This window comes from Miscanthus floridulus, chromosome 17 (assembly GCF_019320115.1).
Source record: "Miscanthus floridulus cultivar M001 chromosome 17, ASM1932011v1, whole genome shotgun sequence".
Classification (NCBI taxonomy): domain Eukaryota; kingdom Viridiplantae; phylum Streptophyta; class Magnoliopsida; order Poales; family Poaceae; genus Miscanthus; species Miscanthus floridulus.
Genome location: NC_089596.1, coordinates 111,477,503 through 111,495,669, shown reverse-complemented (window position 1 = coordinate 111,495,669; position 18,167 = coordinate 111,477,503). Strand labels below are relative to the sequence as shown.

The following is an 18,167-nucleotide window of genomic DNA, read 5'->3' as shown; positions in this document are numbered from 1 at the left end:
GCAGTAGTCAAGAGGAAAGGGAGAGCAGATATTATTGTTTTTTTAACAAAATGCGAGATGGGCGCGGCGGCGTGGTCATGATGCAGCAGTCAAGAGGATAAACATGTGCTTATATTCCTATGTTTCAAACACCCATTTTCTATAAAAATCCTATGATTTTCAATCCTCTGTTTTCTACCTACACTCATGTCCTATTTCTGTGTTTTCTTTCTTTCCTCTGTTTTACATTCCTCCGTTCTAAACAGGTCCTATGTTATTAGGAAAAAAAACGGCACAATTTAAACCTTTGCAAGAACAGATTCCCTGTGCATTTGTAAACATCATTTTAGGCATCATTATATGCCAATTTATTTATAACCATTTTCCTCTTCTCATTATGCCCAAATAGTGCGGCCGAAGGTATGTCTAACGGTAACTCTAGCTCTTAGACGGTAACTCAAGCTCTTTGTTGATGTTTCGTACTCCCTAAATATTTGTTGCAAACCATTCTCTTCGTGCAATCGTGAAAACCGTTCCAAAAACTCTACTTTCCAAATATTATGAAACGATGCATATCCATAGTTCATTCATAGATGTACGTCGTAGCAAAAGTTGAGAGGCAAACTTATTGTGTGAAAATCCAAAGAAAAATAACAAAATTCAAGTGCAAGTGCACTAGAAGACAAAATTCTTGGAAATTTGTCTTCTAGTGCAAATATACATGAAATTTATTATTTCCATGAGTTTTTCAAGATTGATTTTGTTTCCAAACTTTTGCTACAACGTACCTCTATGAATGAACTATGGATATGCATCGTTTCACAATTTTTGGAAACCTCTAAGTAGGGTTTTTGGAAGAGTTTTCACTATTGCACCAAGAGGGTGGTTTGCACCAATATTTTCCCCCATTTCAATGTAAGTCATTCCAGCTTTCTTAACGAGCTAAAACATCTCAAGTTTGATCAAAATTATAGAGAGAATTACAAAAATTTATAACATCAAATAGGTATGCTATGAAAATATAATTAATAAAAAATCTAATGATGTTTAGTTAGTATCATAAACATTACTCCCTCCATTCTTTAATATAAGCCATATAGTTTTTAGCACCAATATTAACGTACGGCTTGGGGAAGGATGTGAGATCGAGGAAAAAAAGGAAAATATGGCCATCTTCTCTCTCCCAATCAGATTGCTTCCTAAATCTAATGGATTGGTTAGGGCATGTGCTATGTACGGTGGGAAGTTTTCCAAACTAATCGGCGTGAGAGCTGATATGTACCTATATTTTAGAATTTTCTTTATAAATCTATTTGGCTTATATTAAGGAACGGAGGGAGTATTATTTTATTACATAAATTTGATCAAACTTGAGATGCTTGTGATTCTCAAGAAAGTTGGAATGACTTGAAATTTAGGGTCTGTTCGGCTGGCATTAAAGCCGGCTGCAGCTGTTCTGTTGTGAGAAAAAAAATACTGTAGATTTTAGCTAATAATACGGCTAATAAGTTCAAGCGAACAAACCCTTATAAGTCAGATCTAGCATCCACTACATACTTTAATGGCCTGTTTGGTTCTCCAATCAGGCTCTAGGAAACCACCTTTGGGCTATTTGGATGCCTGTTTGGAGGCCGAAGCTAGTGTCCTGTTTGTTTGGACTGGTTTGGCTTATAAGTCATGGCTAAAAGTACTCTTGACTGGTTTGGTATGAAAAAAAAAGGGAGAATGGTGTTCTTGCCCTTCTCCAGTAGTCTAATTGTGATTTTGCCCCTGCTTTTTCAACTTTGCATTTTTACCCCTGCTATTTTGAAATGAAGGGTCCGTTTGCCCCTGCTTTAGACATCCGTTAGATGGACATGGATTAAACGAATTAAAAAAATTATAAATCTAAAAAGCAAAGGCGAAATGACCACACTGCCCTCTATCCTTATCGCCTCGTCCCAAACAGAAGCACGGGTAGCCTCATCCCAAGTCTCCTACGCGGCTGCATCCGGTCGCGGGCTTCCAGCGGCGGCAGCGGCGGAAGAACCAGCGGGGCGGGGCTGCCTCTAGGGCGCGGGGCGCGGCTGCCTCCTGGGCGCGGCGGCTGCATCGGCGGGGCGCGGGCTTCCTCCAGGCGGCCGCGGGGAGGTCGCAGCGCCCCCCCGCGGGTCTCGGTGTGCGCACGCTGGGCGGCGGCGGCTCCCTGCCGCGGGGCTCCGGTGGCGTCCGAACGCACGTCCCGACATCGCTGGGCGGAGGCGGCTCCCTGCGGCGGTGCGGTTGCCGGAGAGCTGTGGGGCGGCCGGGGCTCCGGAGCGCGGCGGCCGGTGCTGGGCGCGGCCCCAGCGGGTGCTGTCCCAGCCGGCGCGGCCACGGCTAGGCGCGACCCCGGAGGACGCGGCTCCGGAGAGCGGCGGCGGGGCGTGCGGCGCTACGGAGCGCGGCGGCGGGTGCCGGGCGCAGCTCCGGTGGGGCTCGACTGCCTTGCCGACGGCCGCCGATTGCTCCGCCATCGTCGCGCGGCTGTCCTCGCACACGAAGAGCCGCTAGCACCGGCTGAGGCTCCCTGACCCTCGGCGCATTCTCTTCTCCGCGCTGAGATGTCCCCGGGCGAGCGACCTTGCTGCAGGATTCGATGCGGCGGAGCCAGAGAACACTGCCTGGAGGGTCACCATCGTCGGCTCCTTCGAAGGTTGAACTATTTAGTATTGTTGCCTAATTTTCTTTTCCACTCGTGTCATTCAGGATTATAACTGCAGCGTGGAGTTCTTTCGCTCCCCATTCCTAGTCCAGGAATGGGAGATGCAAGTGAGCAATGGAAAGAAAAAGGAAACTCTCAGGCTTGATCTGGTCGAGCAATCATCATTGAAGTACAAGGATGCAGACTTTCTCATTTTCAATACTGGGCATTGGTGGACACATGAGAAAATTGCTCTTGGGTAACTCACCTTGTTCTTTGGTTGAACAAGAATCTCGACTTCATTATTGCTTAAACACTGATGACAGATTTAATGTGCCACAGGAAGGACTACTATCAGGAAGGTAACCATGTGTATAATGAGCTAAATGTCATGGATGCCTTTCATAAAGCCCTTCTCACCTGGTCCAAGTGGATTGATGCCAATGTTAACCCCAGAAAAACTGTTGTGTTATTCAGAGGCTACTCAGCATCTCATTTTAGGTGTGCATCACCTTTTATATTGCAAATTACCACATGATATATTTGATCTTGGTCAACTGAACAAATATTTTGCTGTGCATCTCCACTATGCAGTGGCGGCCAATGGAATTCAGGCGGTAGCTGTGACAAGGAGAGCGAACCAATAACCAATGAACAGTACCTTTCAACCTACCCACCAAAGATGAGCATTCTGGAAGATGTGATCCACAAGATGAAAACTCCTGTTGTTTATTTGAACATAACGAGAATGACTGACTACAGAAAGGATGCACACCCTTCCATCTACCGCAAGCAGAACCTTACTGATGAGGAGAGGAGATCGCCGGAAAGATATCAGGACTGCAGCCACTGGTGCCTTCCTGGAGTACCAGATTCCTGGAATGAACTGGTTTATGCTCAACTTTTGATCAGGCAGCATCAAATGCGCCAACAATAAAGGCAACTACTGTTTTTTTTTGCTGTGTACCTATATATGATCTGTTGTTTTCTAGGATAATAGTCAACACGGTGATGAAAGTAAGGTCGGCATGAGACCGAGGAACCGAGCCTTGGCCAGACAAGGGCAAAATCACAATTAGGCATAAAAATAAGGGGCAAAATCGTATGGGCATTCATGTCTTTTATATAAAGTTTAACACCGTTAGGGGTGGATGACGGAGCAGGGGCAAACTGATGCTTCGTGAATGGCACAGTAGGGGTAAATTCACAAAGTCAAAAAAATAGGGGCAAAATCACAATTTTGATACAAAACAAGGGTACAAACGCAAGAGCCCCAAAAAAAAATATTGTTTGTTAGTTGATAAACTATGGCTTATAAGCCAAATACAACCAACATGTTCTTTTAGGCTGGTCTGACTTATAAGTCATGACTAAAAGTACTATTAACTAATTTAATATAAAAATACTATTTATTAGCTAATAAATCATAATAAATCCTCGCTTATAAGACAAATACAACGGGCTGGGCTGCAGGGAGCCACCAACCAGCCCAGATAAACGCCGGAGCTGGCCGTTCTTTGGAGTCAGGGTTGGCTAAGCCCGAATGGGGAGTCGTCACCGCAAACCTCGAGCGCGCCCAGCCCCGAGCCGCCGCCGGCGCCGCCCCCTCTCCCCTCGCCGTCTCCGCGGCCCTCTCTCCGGCAGTCCGGAGCCCTCACCTCGCGACCTCGACCACCGCCCTGACAGCAACGCCTCTCGGGATCTTGGAGCCTGACGAGTGATGACCGAGTGGGATTGCAGCGAGACAGGCGGCGAAGGTGTTCGATCTCACCGCACGGGGCGACGGCCACGATGCCGGCAGAGGCGCGGCCGCGGGGTAACGGGGCGAGGCAGCAGGCGGTGGCCATTGTGCAAGGAGCAGCGGGAGCACGCAAAGAGGCACCTGAGGTCGTGTGGTGGGCGGCTCGCGTCCGCTCGGAAAGGCCGATGCTTTGTGAGGAAGGGGACAATGCCACAGTGGAGAGCGCACGAGCGCGACGGCGGGCTGCGATGTGGTGGAGCGCCGCGGTGTTGGATTTCGTCCTGCAGTGGAGCACCACGTGCTTGTTGAGGTCCACTGCTGGTTGCGAGCTCGTCTTGAAGCTCAGTGCCGTGGCTTGGATGCGCCAGCGAGCTCTGCTCCACACTGACGCACGCGCGCGGGCCGGACTCGCGGTGGCGCAATCACGCGGGCGGGCGAGCGGCCAGCGTACTCGCGCGGTCGGGACGCACGGCGGCGCACTCGCGTGGGCGGGCGGGCGGCGCAATAGCGAGCTCGTCCCACTCCTGCCATGCTCGCGAGGATGGCCGCGGAGTAGCGCGGCAGGGGGCTGTGACACGGTAGGGTGGTGTGCACGGCACCGGCGGCGAGCTCGTCCGCCACGCTGTGGCAGCCATTCTATGGGGATGCATACCAAGTGTTCGACGAAATGACTGAGAGGGGGTAAGGTTACCAGGTTAGAGAGAGGTAATTCTATTGAATACAAACCAGACAACCAGATTGGCTCGCTAAGCTGTCCAGGCTTGATTCTAGCTAGACTAAAAGTAAGCCAGGAAACCAAACACACTTTAAATGTGCGGTCGGTACATCAAAATTTTAGGAACCCTTTGTAATGTAAAAATTTCATAGGAATTGTTTGGAAATTTGCAGATATCAGTTTATTTTAGATCACATGAAACATAAAAAAAGTTCCCACGTTCTAAAGAGAGAAAAACTGATTCTCGATGAAAACTGATCTTTCTGTTTTTTGAATTCTAGAACCTGGAAAATGTTTCTGGTTCTGACTTTCAATCCCATAATCATTTGGCAAGGGGTCACGTGTTCTCTCAAAACACAATTTCATTGGTAATGATTTTGCTGTTCCTAGTACGGAATGCAGACACAACAATCTTATATAAATGCAGACAGTAATGCACCCTGACTTATCCACAAAAAACTATGGGCCGCCATATAGTTTCTTAGGTCAATATTTTCTTGTAACTGTTCAAGGAGATCGGAATCAGATAGATTCAAATGAGCACTAGACACTCTAAGGTAGATTTATACAATACATGTAGACAATATACATGGGCAAACCAAAAATGTAGGTTCTGATAGTGATCGCCAAAGGTTTTCTCATCAAGTAGCAACTCTCACTGATAATCATGAGCCTGGCAATAGTCATGATGCATTATAATATCGGGTTGCAATGAAAAACAAACATGGAAGAGAGAGAAGCTCATCGTCTGCTATAAGAAGTCTTATCTTCAATGCTCGCTCTACTGTTTCCTTTGGAAAACCAACATTGATAACAGATGTAACTAGAAAACCAATATTAATCACAGATGCAACTGCATCAACTCGCACAGTTTTACAATAGAGTATTCAGTTTGTGAACAGAATTATCCTCCACACTAGCTCAAAACAGAGTCTTTTGAGTTAGAGCAGAGTAGCAACAGCGGTTAGTGCATCCTCCCTTCGAAACTCCCATAGCAATTCACACCAACAGAAATTAACTTGCACAGCAGAGTAGCAATAGAAGCTACTGCATCATTCTTGTTCTGATTAACAAGATTGGACATCAAACCAAACTGAACAATGAATTCTTTGTGACATAAACACTTCCTTCTTGAAGCAATAGACCAAAAAAAAAAAACAAATACTGGCAATGTAGGTAAAGATCAGGTGAGCTAACAGAAAATAGAATCCTCACTCGGACCTTCACAGACAGGATTGCCAATGGAAAAGGAGCTCAAATACACAGTAAAAACGAGTAAAGAGCAACACTAATACTGACATTATACAATACTGAACCGCTGAAAAGAATCACATGAAATGAAAACAATCACATGATAGATTTATCCACATATATGAAATGAAAACAATCACATGATAGATTTATGCAGCACAGATACCCAAATTATCCAATGCAAGGATGGGTCTAACAAACAGACAGAGCCCTATACATGTTGCGTGAGATCCAATTGTAAAGCTTAAATGGCAACAGAACAAGATGCAGATACATCTTAGCCTTCAGGGTTAAATATCAATTTAAAACTATATGCATGATAGATAATCAAGTTTACAAATTACAGCACAATGATTTTAACAATCTATGAACAAGCAAGTACAACACCCAAACACCACAAGATATATTTTTTTTACAACCATGCTAGGCAGCTAGGGCAACTATCAACTGAACAGAGGCAGGCTTCCTCATCTATCAGATTGGTTAATTATAGGTGGGCAAATTAGAAATATTGTCACCGTTCAAAATTCCAAATCTAATAATTCAGTAGTCCATATAAATAAACTCTACAGTGTACACCAGCCAAACAGGGCAGACCTCATGACACTGTTCTTCCATAGCAAATGGAAGCTAAGTAGAGATTTTTCGCCCATTTGTCCTGTAAACAGATCATTAGTATGTGTAAATGGATGTTCAATCTGAGGTTAGAGAAAAGGGAAAGAATATCAAATCACCTTCACATGCTGGCTGGGGAAAGCAGACGTTCTTAGGGTTTCCTGTGTTTCATCAGCAGGTTTCCTTTTGGGGATGCTCAAGATAAACGCTGCCTGATCCCATGTAGCTGCAGTAGACGTGATGCGAAATCCATTTTCCCAGCGTCGATGGATACCCTCACTTGGATACAAGAAGTCAAGCTCCACAACCTAAAACCAAAAATATTAAAAATAAGCACCAAGTTTAACAATGTAGTTTTTCAGCCTATGCTTTTCTTGAAGCTGTCTTGAGATTCAGCAATAACGAGGCATGTCAGGTATGTTTTTTTCCAGGATAGTAGACAATTCAAAGCAAAAGGCCAGTCTTTAACTCTTACACATACTAGACATGAGCACATCGACATACCTGTGCCGAAAAGCCAGAATTCCGGGACATGACCACTGCCCACCGACTTCCTGCTGTGGCCATAGCAGTAACATAAAAACCCTCCTTCCACTTTTTGTTTATCCACTTGAAAGGGAATGAGTCGCTTACTTTGTAGGACTGCTGGGCATATTGTGTTCCTGGAGAGGACAAAGTCAATTCCAATCTACAGTGTATACACAGGTGTAATACCATAAACTGTCACAGCCTCCAGCTAAAAGCTTGCAGTCACAGCTTGACAAAGAACATATGCACTTCTATGCAAGGTTAAACTAGTCTGGTATATCTCACTAACATGGTGGAAACAAAAAGTAGAACTTCATATTACACAACTTTATACTATAGGCGGACACGAAAATGTAGATCTTTGTATTACACAAGTTTAACAGGGAGTATTTTTACGGAGCCCAGGCACCAATTGTATTACCTCTCGACATGACCACCAGTGAACTGCCATTGTTTGCCCCTGCTAGCGCAGTGATATAGAAGTTCTTCTCCCATTGCTCCATTATCCATTCCTGAAAGCAACACACGCTGTATCAAAATCAATTGCAAAAAAGAAAAGAGCAGACCAGCTTAATATCAAGTTTTAAATGCTAATCCCTCCGTTCCAAATTCTAGTACACTTGGGTTTTCTCCTAAGTCCAACTTAGCTAATTTCGACCAAGTTTTAGAAAAAAATATTAACATCTACAAGTTCAAATAAATGCACTATCAAGACATAAGTCATATTTCATGGAGAAAGAATTTAATAGTGAAACTAATTCGATGTTGGTACATTATGCTATAAAATTTGTCAAAGTTAAGAGGGGTTTGAATTAGGACAAAGCCAAAGTGAACTAGAATTTGAAACGGAGGGAGTACAGCAAATAAAATAAAGTGATATGAGATTGCTAGAACACCAAAAATGGGGCAGCAATTAATAGCTTACCTTGTGAAGAAAATATGGAGAAAGTTCATACACTTGAGAAGTAAATCCAGTGCCAGCATCCATTATCAAAGCCCACAGATTAGAACAAGAGGCGACAGAGCTTATAAACAAGCCATCTTCATTTCCCTTTGAAATGTGCTGAGCTAACCTGCCCTCTGCAACATTGTAGTGATACCTGCAAAGAATCATGATTAGAGTGAAGTATTTTCTTTCTAACTAAAGCATACACCTATGCAGTTCGTACCTCTGTTTCATAGGCCGCCTGGCATTGTAAACACTAATCCATTGGGTCGCAGGCATTCCCATCCTAATCTTCTTTTTGGGCTGCTCATCATCATCTTCCTCCATCATAAGGCGACCTCTCTTCTGGCCTACTTGAAATATAAGCTGGTAGAAATTCATAAAAGAATATATTAGCATCTATACAAATCATTGTATGTAGAAGTGTACTGGTACCAAACAACCAATGGCCGAGAAGCCTTAGTACAAAAGCAATGGCTGGAAGCAATCTTTAGTTAGCAAGTACAAGGAGCAACAAGGTTGGATAGAACAATACCTTCTGAGCACCATCTGTATTGATTGGCCTTATGTCTGGGTTTGGACCAACAATGCCATCAAAAAGAGAAATGCACTTTGCATAGTTTGGTTCTTCATCGAACTTTAAGTTCACAACATACTCAATAAATTGTCGGAAAGGTTGTGGGCAAAAGCAACACAAAGATTCCGGAGAAGTTGCCATCTTTTTCTTGCAGACAAGGAAACCTTTATTCTCCCCCTAAAATCATTTTGCAGAAAAATTGAGTAAGGGGAAAAACAAAAGAAAAGCATGTCAGTAATAATTAAGAAAATTTCAAAGTTGTAACAAACTTCACCTGGTATCCTTGCCAAGGAAGGCGACCACGCAGAAGAAATACAAGTGTGTAGGCAAGAGATTCCAGGTCATCCCTCCTGCTTCCAGTTCTCCCCAAATGAGCATGCACACTAGCATACCGAACAGTTCCTCTGTTCCATTAAACAGTGATGTATGACAAAAAAAAAAATGTAAGCATAGAAGTAGGGGGGAATAAAGCCATGGAAGATAGAACCTAGTGAAGTATTTCTATTGCAAACCTGAAGACATCAGGCCTCTGATCATATTCAACATGCTCTCCTGTACCAGTGTCTTTCCATCTGGTAGCTGTGTTGACAAATCAATGTTATGTCAGACTAACATGCATATTTGAAGGCCCACTGGACCCAATGTGTCACCAGAATGTTCCCTAAACTGATAAAACAAAAATACCTAAACCAAGGTCAACAAGAAAAAGTTTCTTCTCTTCTATGGTGCCTGGAGGTCCAAGCAAAAAGTTTTCAGGTTTTACATCTCCATGGACGTACCTGTCATAAACAAGAGATTTTTTTTAGCTATTATTGTATACACAGTATACAAAATATATTAGTATCCTTTGACAAAACTACATCAGATACCCTTTTGAGTGCATCTTCTCCAGTATGGAAATTGCTTCTATAGCAATGCAAGCCACCATTTCAACAGACATACTGTAAACGGAACAAATTGAATCAATTAAGGAACTCAGAAAACCAGACAAGAACGTTAAAGAAAAAATTGGTACTGCATTAGGTACTTACGAGTGAGAGTTATTATTCCAAACATCCCACAGGCTTGGCCCCAACATGTCCATAATCTGCATAGAAGTTACCTTGCATGAGAAACATATGCCACCAGCAAACAGGGTTCTTTAGGTAATGAAGTAACCAAGCCTTCAAATATTTTCCAGCCATGACTGATCATGAATCAAATAAGCTAAAAATATTGTAATGCATTGGCACTGAAATTGATTAAAAGTTACCTCATGCAACTAAATAAGATGTGCTAAATGCAAAAACAAAAGAACCAAGCTATCACGCTTGCTTGCGCAAATAAAAATGGACAAGTAGTCCTAGTGAACACTGCACTGGTTTGTGATACAAGATAGAAAAGTTTACTGGGCAACACATTTGTTGTTACACATTGCAAGTTAGGATTACTTATTTTGAACAACACAGTCTATTTTGGAAGCTTGGCAGTTTGGATTACCTGTATTCCTGTCCCTTAAAACTACCAGACAACCATCTCCAAACCATCCACTATCACCTGTTGCTTCGTTCTCTCTACTCTCCCTCTCATAACTCCTCTCTCCTACTCATGGCAGCTTCTGCTGCTGACTACTGCACCCATCTTGAAGCTATAATCAGTAGCTATGGTGGCACAGTGGAAATGGATGGTGCCAATGGCAAGCTTCAAAAGCAGTTGCAACAGTGGTAGAGGCAACAGAAACCACCTCTGTTGTTTAATTCTCTCGTAAACTAGTCAAGCTGAGGGCACCCATGCCGTCCACCACCAGCCACTAGGGGACAAACTCATCATGTTATTAGGCACAAGTGGGTTGCAAGCGGTGCTTAGATTGAGCTGTTGAGATACAGTGTGCAGCTGACTATCTGAGTACAATAGTGGTCCCCATCTCATACATTTTCCTTTTTTTCTCTGATATATATGCACGAACTTAGCTAATGTAGTGTGATGTGTGAAAGCCATACTTGATTGAATCAGATGTGTAACTTTTGGTGACCAAGATGGAAAAAACACAAGCGGAAGGAGGTGGAATGAGTCAGGTAGTCTGGATGTGGTCAGGTGAAACTCAATTATTATTTTATTCAAAAAAATAGTCAATACAACTATTTATTTGACATACAATTGAGCGGAGTCAGAGATGCAGCATGCTAGGTAGTATCAAGCAAAGACAGTCACCAGCTAAATATTGTGAAAGTAATTTGAGAATTATTAGTCTATAAGCAATCTTAACATAAAAATATTGTATAGAATACTAAGTAACTGATTGGTTTTCACTGGAAGAAAACTATTATTCTAGTTTTGAACAGGCAGTGCTAAAGGGTAAAGCTTTTCTTTCCATAGGCCCACCAGTGCCCAAAAAGGAAAAGAAAATCACTAATTATTGACTTTGTATGCCTATGTCACCTCATCAATCATGAGGTGCATACCTTCTGAGGAGGAAAAAAATGGGTCTCTAGTTTAAATGATCAAGACACCAATTCATTATATTTATAATGGTGCAGAGTAGTGACTATACCTTACCTGAACGCATAATGAATTAATGCCAGTGCCAGTTTTGATTATAGTAAATGTTTGGGAAAACTGAAGCAGTGAAGCAACAGCAAGACAAGAATTAATCAGATTTAACTTTAATAAAAGGAGGACAGACCTGGCACAGTGGTAGAGTGTCTCCACTTGTGCCCTTGAGGTCCTGAGGTTTGGACCAGCCTCATTTCAGAATTTTACAATGGTAAGGCTGTCTAGAAATTCACATCCCTAGACCCCACCTGTGTGTGGGAGCTTTAGGGTGTGATTGGTTGCTTACATTAGCCTTAGCATGCATTAGACCTTATGTAGCACAACCCAGCCAGTATAAACATGTGCAATGTCTTTGTATTTGGTAGTTCTGCACAGGCATTGGTTGCTTACATTGTGTAGCATGTAGCTTGTAGCCACATCCACGTTCTAGAAGGTGTCTTATGTTTCTAGTAGAGAGGGGAGGTGAGAATATTTCATTTTTGTGGCCCAATCACCTTGTGCAAAATTTCATTGCCTGATACGACCTAATATTGGACCTACTTTGAGCACTGTGCAAGCATGCATAAGAGCTTCTGCGGGCAACCGAACATAGACAAACTGCACTGGACAAGCCTAAATATAGACTAGTGCAGGCAACCAAACAGGCCCTTAATGAAAGGAAAATTTTAAATAATGGTGGCTTAGACAGGAAAATTTTAAAAGATAATGGCTTAGACGAGGTGCCGCGTGAAACCAGGAAATATTGAAAAGTAGTAGCAAGAATGTGTGTGCATGGTCAATATACAATAGTGTTGCCTGCTTCATTACCATGATATAATACTCTCCCTGCTTCCCTTTGTAGTGTACTCTTGGTACGCCATGAATTCCGCTAAGAGTGCTGCAGGATGGATGTTTTATATAAACACAAAAGTTAAGATGTAATTCCAGTTGGAACATACAATAAATGGAAAAACAAGGCCAAAGAATTTTTTTGTAGAAATCAGTGCAAGAAGGACAAATTGGTCACTTACTTGTAAACTTGCCACTCATAAGGAGCACCATAGTTGCAACCTTTGCTGGTTCGATGTTCAAATTTGATTGCAACCTATTATGAAGAAAAAAGTTTATGCTAATGCAGCTACAATGAATTACAATTAAAAATTCCAGAGAAGGCATAAAGACCTCTAAAGCATTTGCACCAGGTGTCCTGTCACTAACACTAGGAGAGGAAATACGGCGACCAACATATACTTGCCCAAATCCTCCCTTTCCAAGCTTTCTGTCAAGTCTGTAAGTAGGCGAATTGCCAATTTGAACCTGTTCCAGCACATAAGGAAATGATGAGCATGCCACCATAGTCAAACACAACATACATGGTTCTGAATTTCCCATGCTATATGCCTACAGCCTATCTTGAATGTTAATCTAACCTTGTTACTGCAAAAGGCACAAATGAGATCTATACACCAACCACTTGCAAGGAGTGAATAATGACAAGTCAATGTGTAATACAGCCATAGGCCCTCTTACAAGTAGAGTAGTAGACAAAGAAAGATCTGACATGCCAAAAGTGCAAGGTTCTCGCATTGTTTAAATATATCATTTTTCCAGATGCACTTATGCTTATTAGGGTTTAGTCACAACACAACAAAAGCAGTTGCAAGAAAACAGAGAAATAGGGTAAAGGCAATCAAATATAAGATATTATTAAAAAATGCTGGAACTTTCAGCAGCTGGACTAGGAAACTCTCATCCCTAATCGGAACAAATAATATCCATAATTTGAAGTTTTTAACCTCGAGGAACTCAGACTGGTCAAAACTTTTACGTAAATTGTGTCTATCCATTTTTTTTTCAAGTTTTTTACTTTGAGGAACTCAGTTGTCAGAACTTTCACTTAAATTGTTGCATAAGTAGTAATTTCCAAAAGTTATGACAGAACCTGTCCTTAAAGCCTTACACAGCAGTCATCATGTTTAATAACTTCAATATTCAATAATTACCAAGGAGAGTATTGAGTTGGATATGGATATATACTATGCATCTATTTCTCTATGTTCCAACATGTGTTCAACATTTTCATTACACAAAATTGATCCTTTCTAGAGTGCTACAGGCAATATATGAGGCTCATATAACAAATAAAACTTTGCAACATGCAGGCATTCATGTGTTTCCTTTCTGAGGCTTTAAGCAACAGCAAAAAGAGTCATCTGGAATTTGAGTATGATTAATATGGTACTACAAGATGTGCTGACATTACTCATATTGAAAAACATAGTAATCTGATAATTTGAAAAACAAATGCCATAAATGGATGCCAATCTAAACATAACAGCATCACTAGATATTTTGCCCCCTTACAGAACATCCCTTTCAATTTACAAACAACTATGCTCGCCTCAATTGGCTCCATTTCGGCATATGTCAAATACAACATTATACCGCAACTACGTATTAGAAAATATGGAAGTGGATTTTTCTTTCACTCATCAAGTTCATGCCACACACAAAAAAAATAGACCAATGAAAACTGCACCTAATTGACACATGGCATGACATGAGCCTCCTATTTCTAGGGGCTACATAAAGTCAGAATTGGAGATGGAGCCATGACTTCTTTTTGGAACAACGCTTGGATCGGTGAAACTGCACTGAAAATTCAATTCCCTGATATTTTAAATATTTGCTCAATATCAAATATTACAGTAGCAGAGGCTTTCAACAATGCTGACTGGCAAATACAATATAGAAGGGGTCTAATCATTGCTGAGATAAATCAGTGGGAGGACCTATGGGAGACAATTAGTAACATTCATCCAGCTGAAGGGCAGCAAGATGCAGAGACCAATGTTTTGAAAAACGTCATTAAACGTCGTTTAATCACGTTTAAACGCTGAACGTTGGCCCAGCGTTGCGTTTAGGGGGTAAACGTTGAATTAAACGTTGTGCGTGATTAGGCGCTCGTTTAATCGCGTGGCAGAGATTAATCGCGCGTAATCGGTCAAAAAACGCGCCCTGTTGTTTGGAAGCTTGGATGTACATGGAGTCATGTACAATATTGACCAGAATTGATGCCTTGTGCTGCTGCCCTGTTCTTGTGCTGCTGCCCTGTTGTTTGCTAGATCAATTTTGCCTTGTGCTGCTACCCTCATAGATGAGTTTCTATTCTTTACCTATTATTTGAATTTTCTGTTTCCAGATTATTAAATTGTCTCTCTTTGATTGTTAGCTGCTGTTCAATGCAAGAAACCAAGGAGGAAAGGAACTCATGTCGAAAACAAGTGTGCAGCAAGAGGTATGATCACTGTTATTACTTCAAGTTGTGTTATTAGTACTGACTTTGCTCTCAGTATCACAAAAATTATAAAAAAAACAAAAACGTTTAATCACGTTTAATCTCGTTTAAACTTCCTAAACTCTAAACTTTAGGCTAGCGCACGCCCAACGCACAACGTTTTTCAAAACATTGGCAGAGACAATTAGTAACATTCATCCAGCTGAAGGGCGAAGGGCGGGCCTGGTGCAAGCGGTAGAGTCTTACCGCCTGTGACCGGAAGGTCCTGGGTTCGAGTCGCGGTCTCCTCGCATTGCACAAGCGAGGGTAAGGCTTGCCACTGACACCTTTCCCCAGACCCCGCACAGAGCGGGAGCTCTCTGCACTGGGTACGCCCATCCAGCTGAAGGGCAGCAAGATGCAGAGTGGGCCTCAGATAAATTTAATCTTATACAACTATGTCCTTATACAATTTCTTAACTCATGGGGGAGTAGATCTTCAAGCAAAGATGCTCTGGAAATGCAAGATTCCAATGAAAGTTAGAGTGTTCCTTTGGCAGATGTTACACAACAAACTGCAATCCGGAGTGGAACTGAAGAGAAGGGGTTGGAAAGGTAAAAGTAACTGTAGTTCATGTGGAGAGAGGAAGGGACAATTGATCATATTTTCTTTGATGCTCTATAGAACAGATGCTATGGTGTGGCATGCGAGAGGTGTTTGATTGGAATGGCTTCCCGACATCACGAGCTGACTTATGGGAGAGGTGGCTCAATAACAGATTCAGAGTCCCTTAACAGTTAGGTTTATTTGTGTTTGCAGGTTTAGCATGGGCGCTTTGGACTAACAGAAACAGGATGGCGATAGAACATCACTTCACCAACAAACCAAGTGATGTAAAAAGGAAAAAAGCAAGAACATATGACGGAAAAGATGCTGAACTGGCATTGTAGCACACCAAGCTGTTGTCTTCAGATGTTGGCAAAATTTAGGCCGCTTTTGTTCTAGTAAGCTGGCGAGGAATATTATTTGTTATGTCTGTTTGTTTAGGAACTCCTCTAGCGTTCTGGTATCCCCAGAGGACCAGACTGGTGAAACAGACCTTATATAAGCAGAGTATTTCTCGTTTAAAAAAAATAAACTTCATATTTCCCAAAATAGCACGTCAAGTGAAGTCACATTCCACACTAGAGCAGTTCCTAACGCTCTGGCAATGAGGTGGCAACCCTAAGAAACCAAATTCATCTATAATCAAGCCCTTAGCTAGCAATTAAACCAGAAACTTCCATCAAGAACACCTATGCGACCTATCCATGCCAGCATACCAAGTCGATCGAATTCATCCGACGGGAGCCATTTGATACCAGCGTCTAAAAGTGGGTGCAAATCCCCAAACGCCGCCCGACTTCGGAACACGCGGGAGCTAAGGAAAGAGACGAGAGATCCTGACCGTCTCAGGGAGCGGTGTCGCGCTGCCGTCGTCGCCCGGGGCGGCGACGGCCTTGTCGACGCTCCGGACGGCACTATCGCCGTCGTCCATCCCGGCGCGGAGGGAGCCCCTCCCTTTCCCGGTCTCTACTCCAGCGGCGGGGGTCTCCTCCTTGAGGCGACCGCTGCTTTCGCTTCCGCGGTGGCGATGGGTGCTCCCCGCAGGGAGACGGACTCGAGGCAGCAAGGGCTAGGGCTCGAAGACGAGTCTGCGAGGGAGATGAGGAGGAGGCGGTGTCCTGGTCGGCGACGGCGAGGAGATGAGAGAACAAAATGGAAAGCAAAAGCAGAGGAAACGAGAGCGGCTGGAAGATCCTGGACGGAGATCTCCCTCCTCGCCTCCTGCCCTGGACGATTCCTTCCTCCAACTCATAGTTCCGCTTCTGTTGCGGAGATACGTACTCTAGTGTTTACGGCTTCGATTTTCATCTAGAGAATTATTATTATAGCCATGTTTAGAACCGATTGTGATAACCCAGGAAATCCTGTTAAACTAGAAGCATACCCTGCGCGTTGCTACAAGAATCACAAGTGAATTTTAGTGAGAGATGTGGCATGATGGTATAGATTGCTTGCATGAATAGATAAGTGTCATATGGGCTGCTGATGTAAATGTCTTGCATGTGTCGAGATAGAATTGTAGTGGGATTTAGCGTTACTAGCAAACATGCCCATGTGTTGCAACGGGACACATGGCTCATTGCGGTTACCTAATTTCGCTCAGGCCCAGTCCTCTCTTCTATCAGGTCCTCCGCCCAAGTTTCAGGGTGCAGGCTTGAAAGTCCCTAGGGGAAAAAAATCTGTGGTCGACCTAGGGTTCCTAAGCGGCCCTAGTTCCTAGGGGAAAAAAAATCTGTGGTCAACAACGCAGGAGCAACTAACCGTCAATTTTGCGGTGGCCGGTGCCGACCGGAGTTGGCAGACGGGGCGTGGGCGCCGTGACCGGAGTGGCCGCCGGCGTTGCAAATCCACATCACCGAAGTTGGTGATCAAGTTTGAGGTCAGGGGTGCGGTCGCTTCCTGAATCGCCTTCACAGCTGCTCTGGAAATTCCGGGTGATCCCATCTCAGCTCATCTTTGGCTCTGTGAACGACCTTCTATTTTCACGTTGTATAAAGCCAAGGTTGGAACATCTCCAAAAACCTAAAATATTCCCTCGTTCCTTTTCTCCCTCTTAATGGAAACAGATTAGCGGATTATGGGGACGATGGGGAAGCAAAACTGCCGAGACAAAAAAAAAAAGCAAGACACCGAAAAAAGAGCAAAACAAAAAACTTAAATAAAATGATGCAAGAAGAAACGTAGCCCGGATTTGAGCTCTATACATCGCATGTGTTTTCACTTTGAGTTTTTACTCTGTTTTTTCCTTATATATGTCGGATAAGCTGGAGTTTTACTCTTTCCTTTTCTATATATATAATGACATATATAATTATAGACATGTGTTTTTTTATATTTTCCATGTGTGACCGTGTCGAACACGACGGTGGAGTTTTAGCCCGTTTCTTCGTTAATTAACGGACAAATGTTTTTTTTTTCTCTACCTGAACTTTAGGATTTTTACACGATAGAAACAGAATCTGAGTCGGTTCGGTCACCCTGCGTGGCTTTAAAAGAACGGACCAAAAGCAACGGTATTATTATGGGAGGTAAAAAAGTAGATGGGAGGAAACGCTTCACCCTTTAGTATTAATTATTAGATACAGATTTTTTACTAAAAAAGTACTCCCTCCGTTTCTTAATATAAGCCATATAATTTTTAGCACTAATGTTAACGTATGGTTTGGAGAAGGATGTGAGACCGAGAAAAAAAAAAGAAAAATCAAGTCATCTTCTCTCTCCCAATCAGATTGCTTCCTAAATCTAAGAAATTGGTTGG

General features: G+C 42.9%; 2 protein-coding genes across 3 annotated transcripts; one reads left to right on the top strand and one right to left on the bottom strand.

Annotated features, from left to right (window-relative positions):
- The first annotated feature begins 1,938 nt into the window (after positions 1-1,938).
- Positions 1,939-3,593, top strand: LOC136518123 (protein trichome birefringence-like). Of its 2 annotated transcripts, none has more exons than XM_066511786.1 (4): positions 1,939-2,653; positions 2,721-2,900; positions 2,984-3,142; positions 3,236-3,593. In XM_066511786.1, the coding sequence occupies exons 1-4, from the start codon at positions 2,562-2,564 to the stop codon at positions 3,576-3,578; spliced, it is 774 nt and encodes a 257-aa protein (XP_066367883.1). In that variant the 5' UTR covers positions 1,939-2,561; the 3' UTR covers positions 3,579-3,593. The 2 variants fall into 2 exon arrangements, with proteins under 2 accessions (XP_066367883.1, XP_066367884.1); XM_066511787.1 differs by having other exon boundaries at positions 2,707-2,900.
- Positions 3,594-6,613: 3,020 nt separating this feature from the next.
- On the bottom strand, positions 6,614-16,652 carry LOC136516410 (casein kinase 1-like protein HD16). Its single transcript, XM_066509799.1, has 16 exons — positions 16,251-16,652; positions 12,708-12,842; positions 12,557-12,630; positions 12,354-12,423; positions 10,046-10,101; positions 9,884-9,955; positions 9,699-9,793; positions 9,527-9,593; positions 9,289-9,418; positions 8,973-9,191; positions 8,661-8,803; positions 8,417-8,591; positions 7,913-8,003; positions 7,468-7,625; positions 7,083-7,271; positions 6,614-7,006 (listed from the first exon to the last, which is right to left on the bottom strand). The coding sequence occupies exons 1-16, from the start codon at positions 16,338-16,340 to the stop codon at positions 6,947-6,949; spliced, it is 1,824 nt and encodes a 607-aa protein (XP_066365896.1). The 5' UTR covers positions 16,341-16,652; the 3' UTR covers positions 6,614-6,946.
- Positions 16,653-18,167: the final 1,515 nt, after the last annotated feature.

What these genes read in the sequence shown, in the direction of transcription:
- LOC136518123 (XM_066511786.1), top strand. Translation starts at nt 2,562, where the DNA reads ATGTCCCCGGGCGAGCGACCTTGCTGCAGGATTCGATGCGGCGGAGCC. An exon ending in CATCGTCGGCTCCTTCGAAG is followed by an intron (nt 2,654 to 2,720) that starts GTTGAACTATTT and finishes TTATAACTGCAG; the next exon opens with CGTGGAGTTCTTTCGCTCCC. An exon ending in TACTCAGCATCTCATTTTAG is followed by an intron (nt 3,143 to 3,235) that starts GTGTGCATCACC and finishes TCCACTATGCAG; the next exon opens with TGGCGGCCAATGGAATTCAG.
- LOC136516410 (XM_066509799.1), bottom strand. Translation starts at nt 16,340, where the DNA reads ATGGACGACGGCGATAGTGCCGTCCGGAGCGTCGACAAGGCCGTCGCC. An exon ending in GAGAAGATGCACTCAAAAGG is followed by an intron (nt 9,794 to 9,883) that starts GTATCTGATGTA and finishes TGTTTATGACAG; the next exon opens with GTACGTCCATGGAGATGTAA. An exon ending in TCCCCAGCCAGCATGTGAAG is followed by an intron (nt 7,007 to 7,082) that starts GTGATTTGATAT and finishes ATCTGTTTACAG; the next exon opens with GACAAATGGGCGAAAAATCT.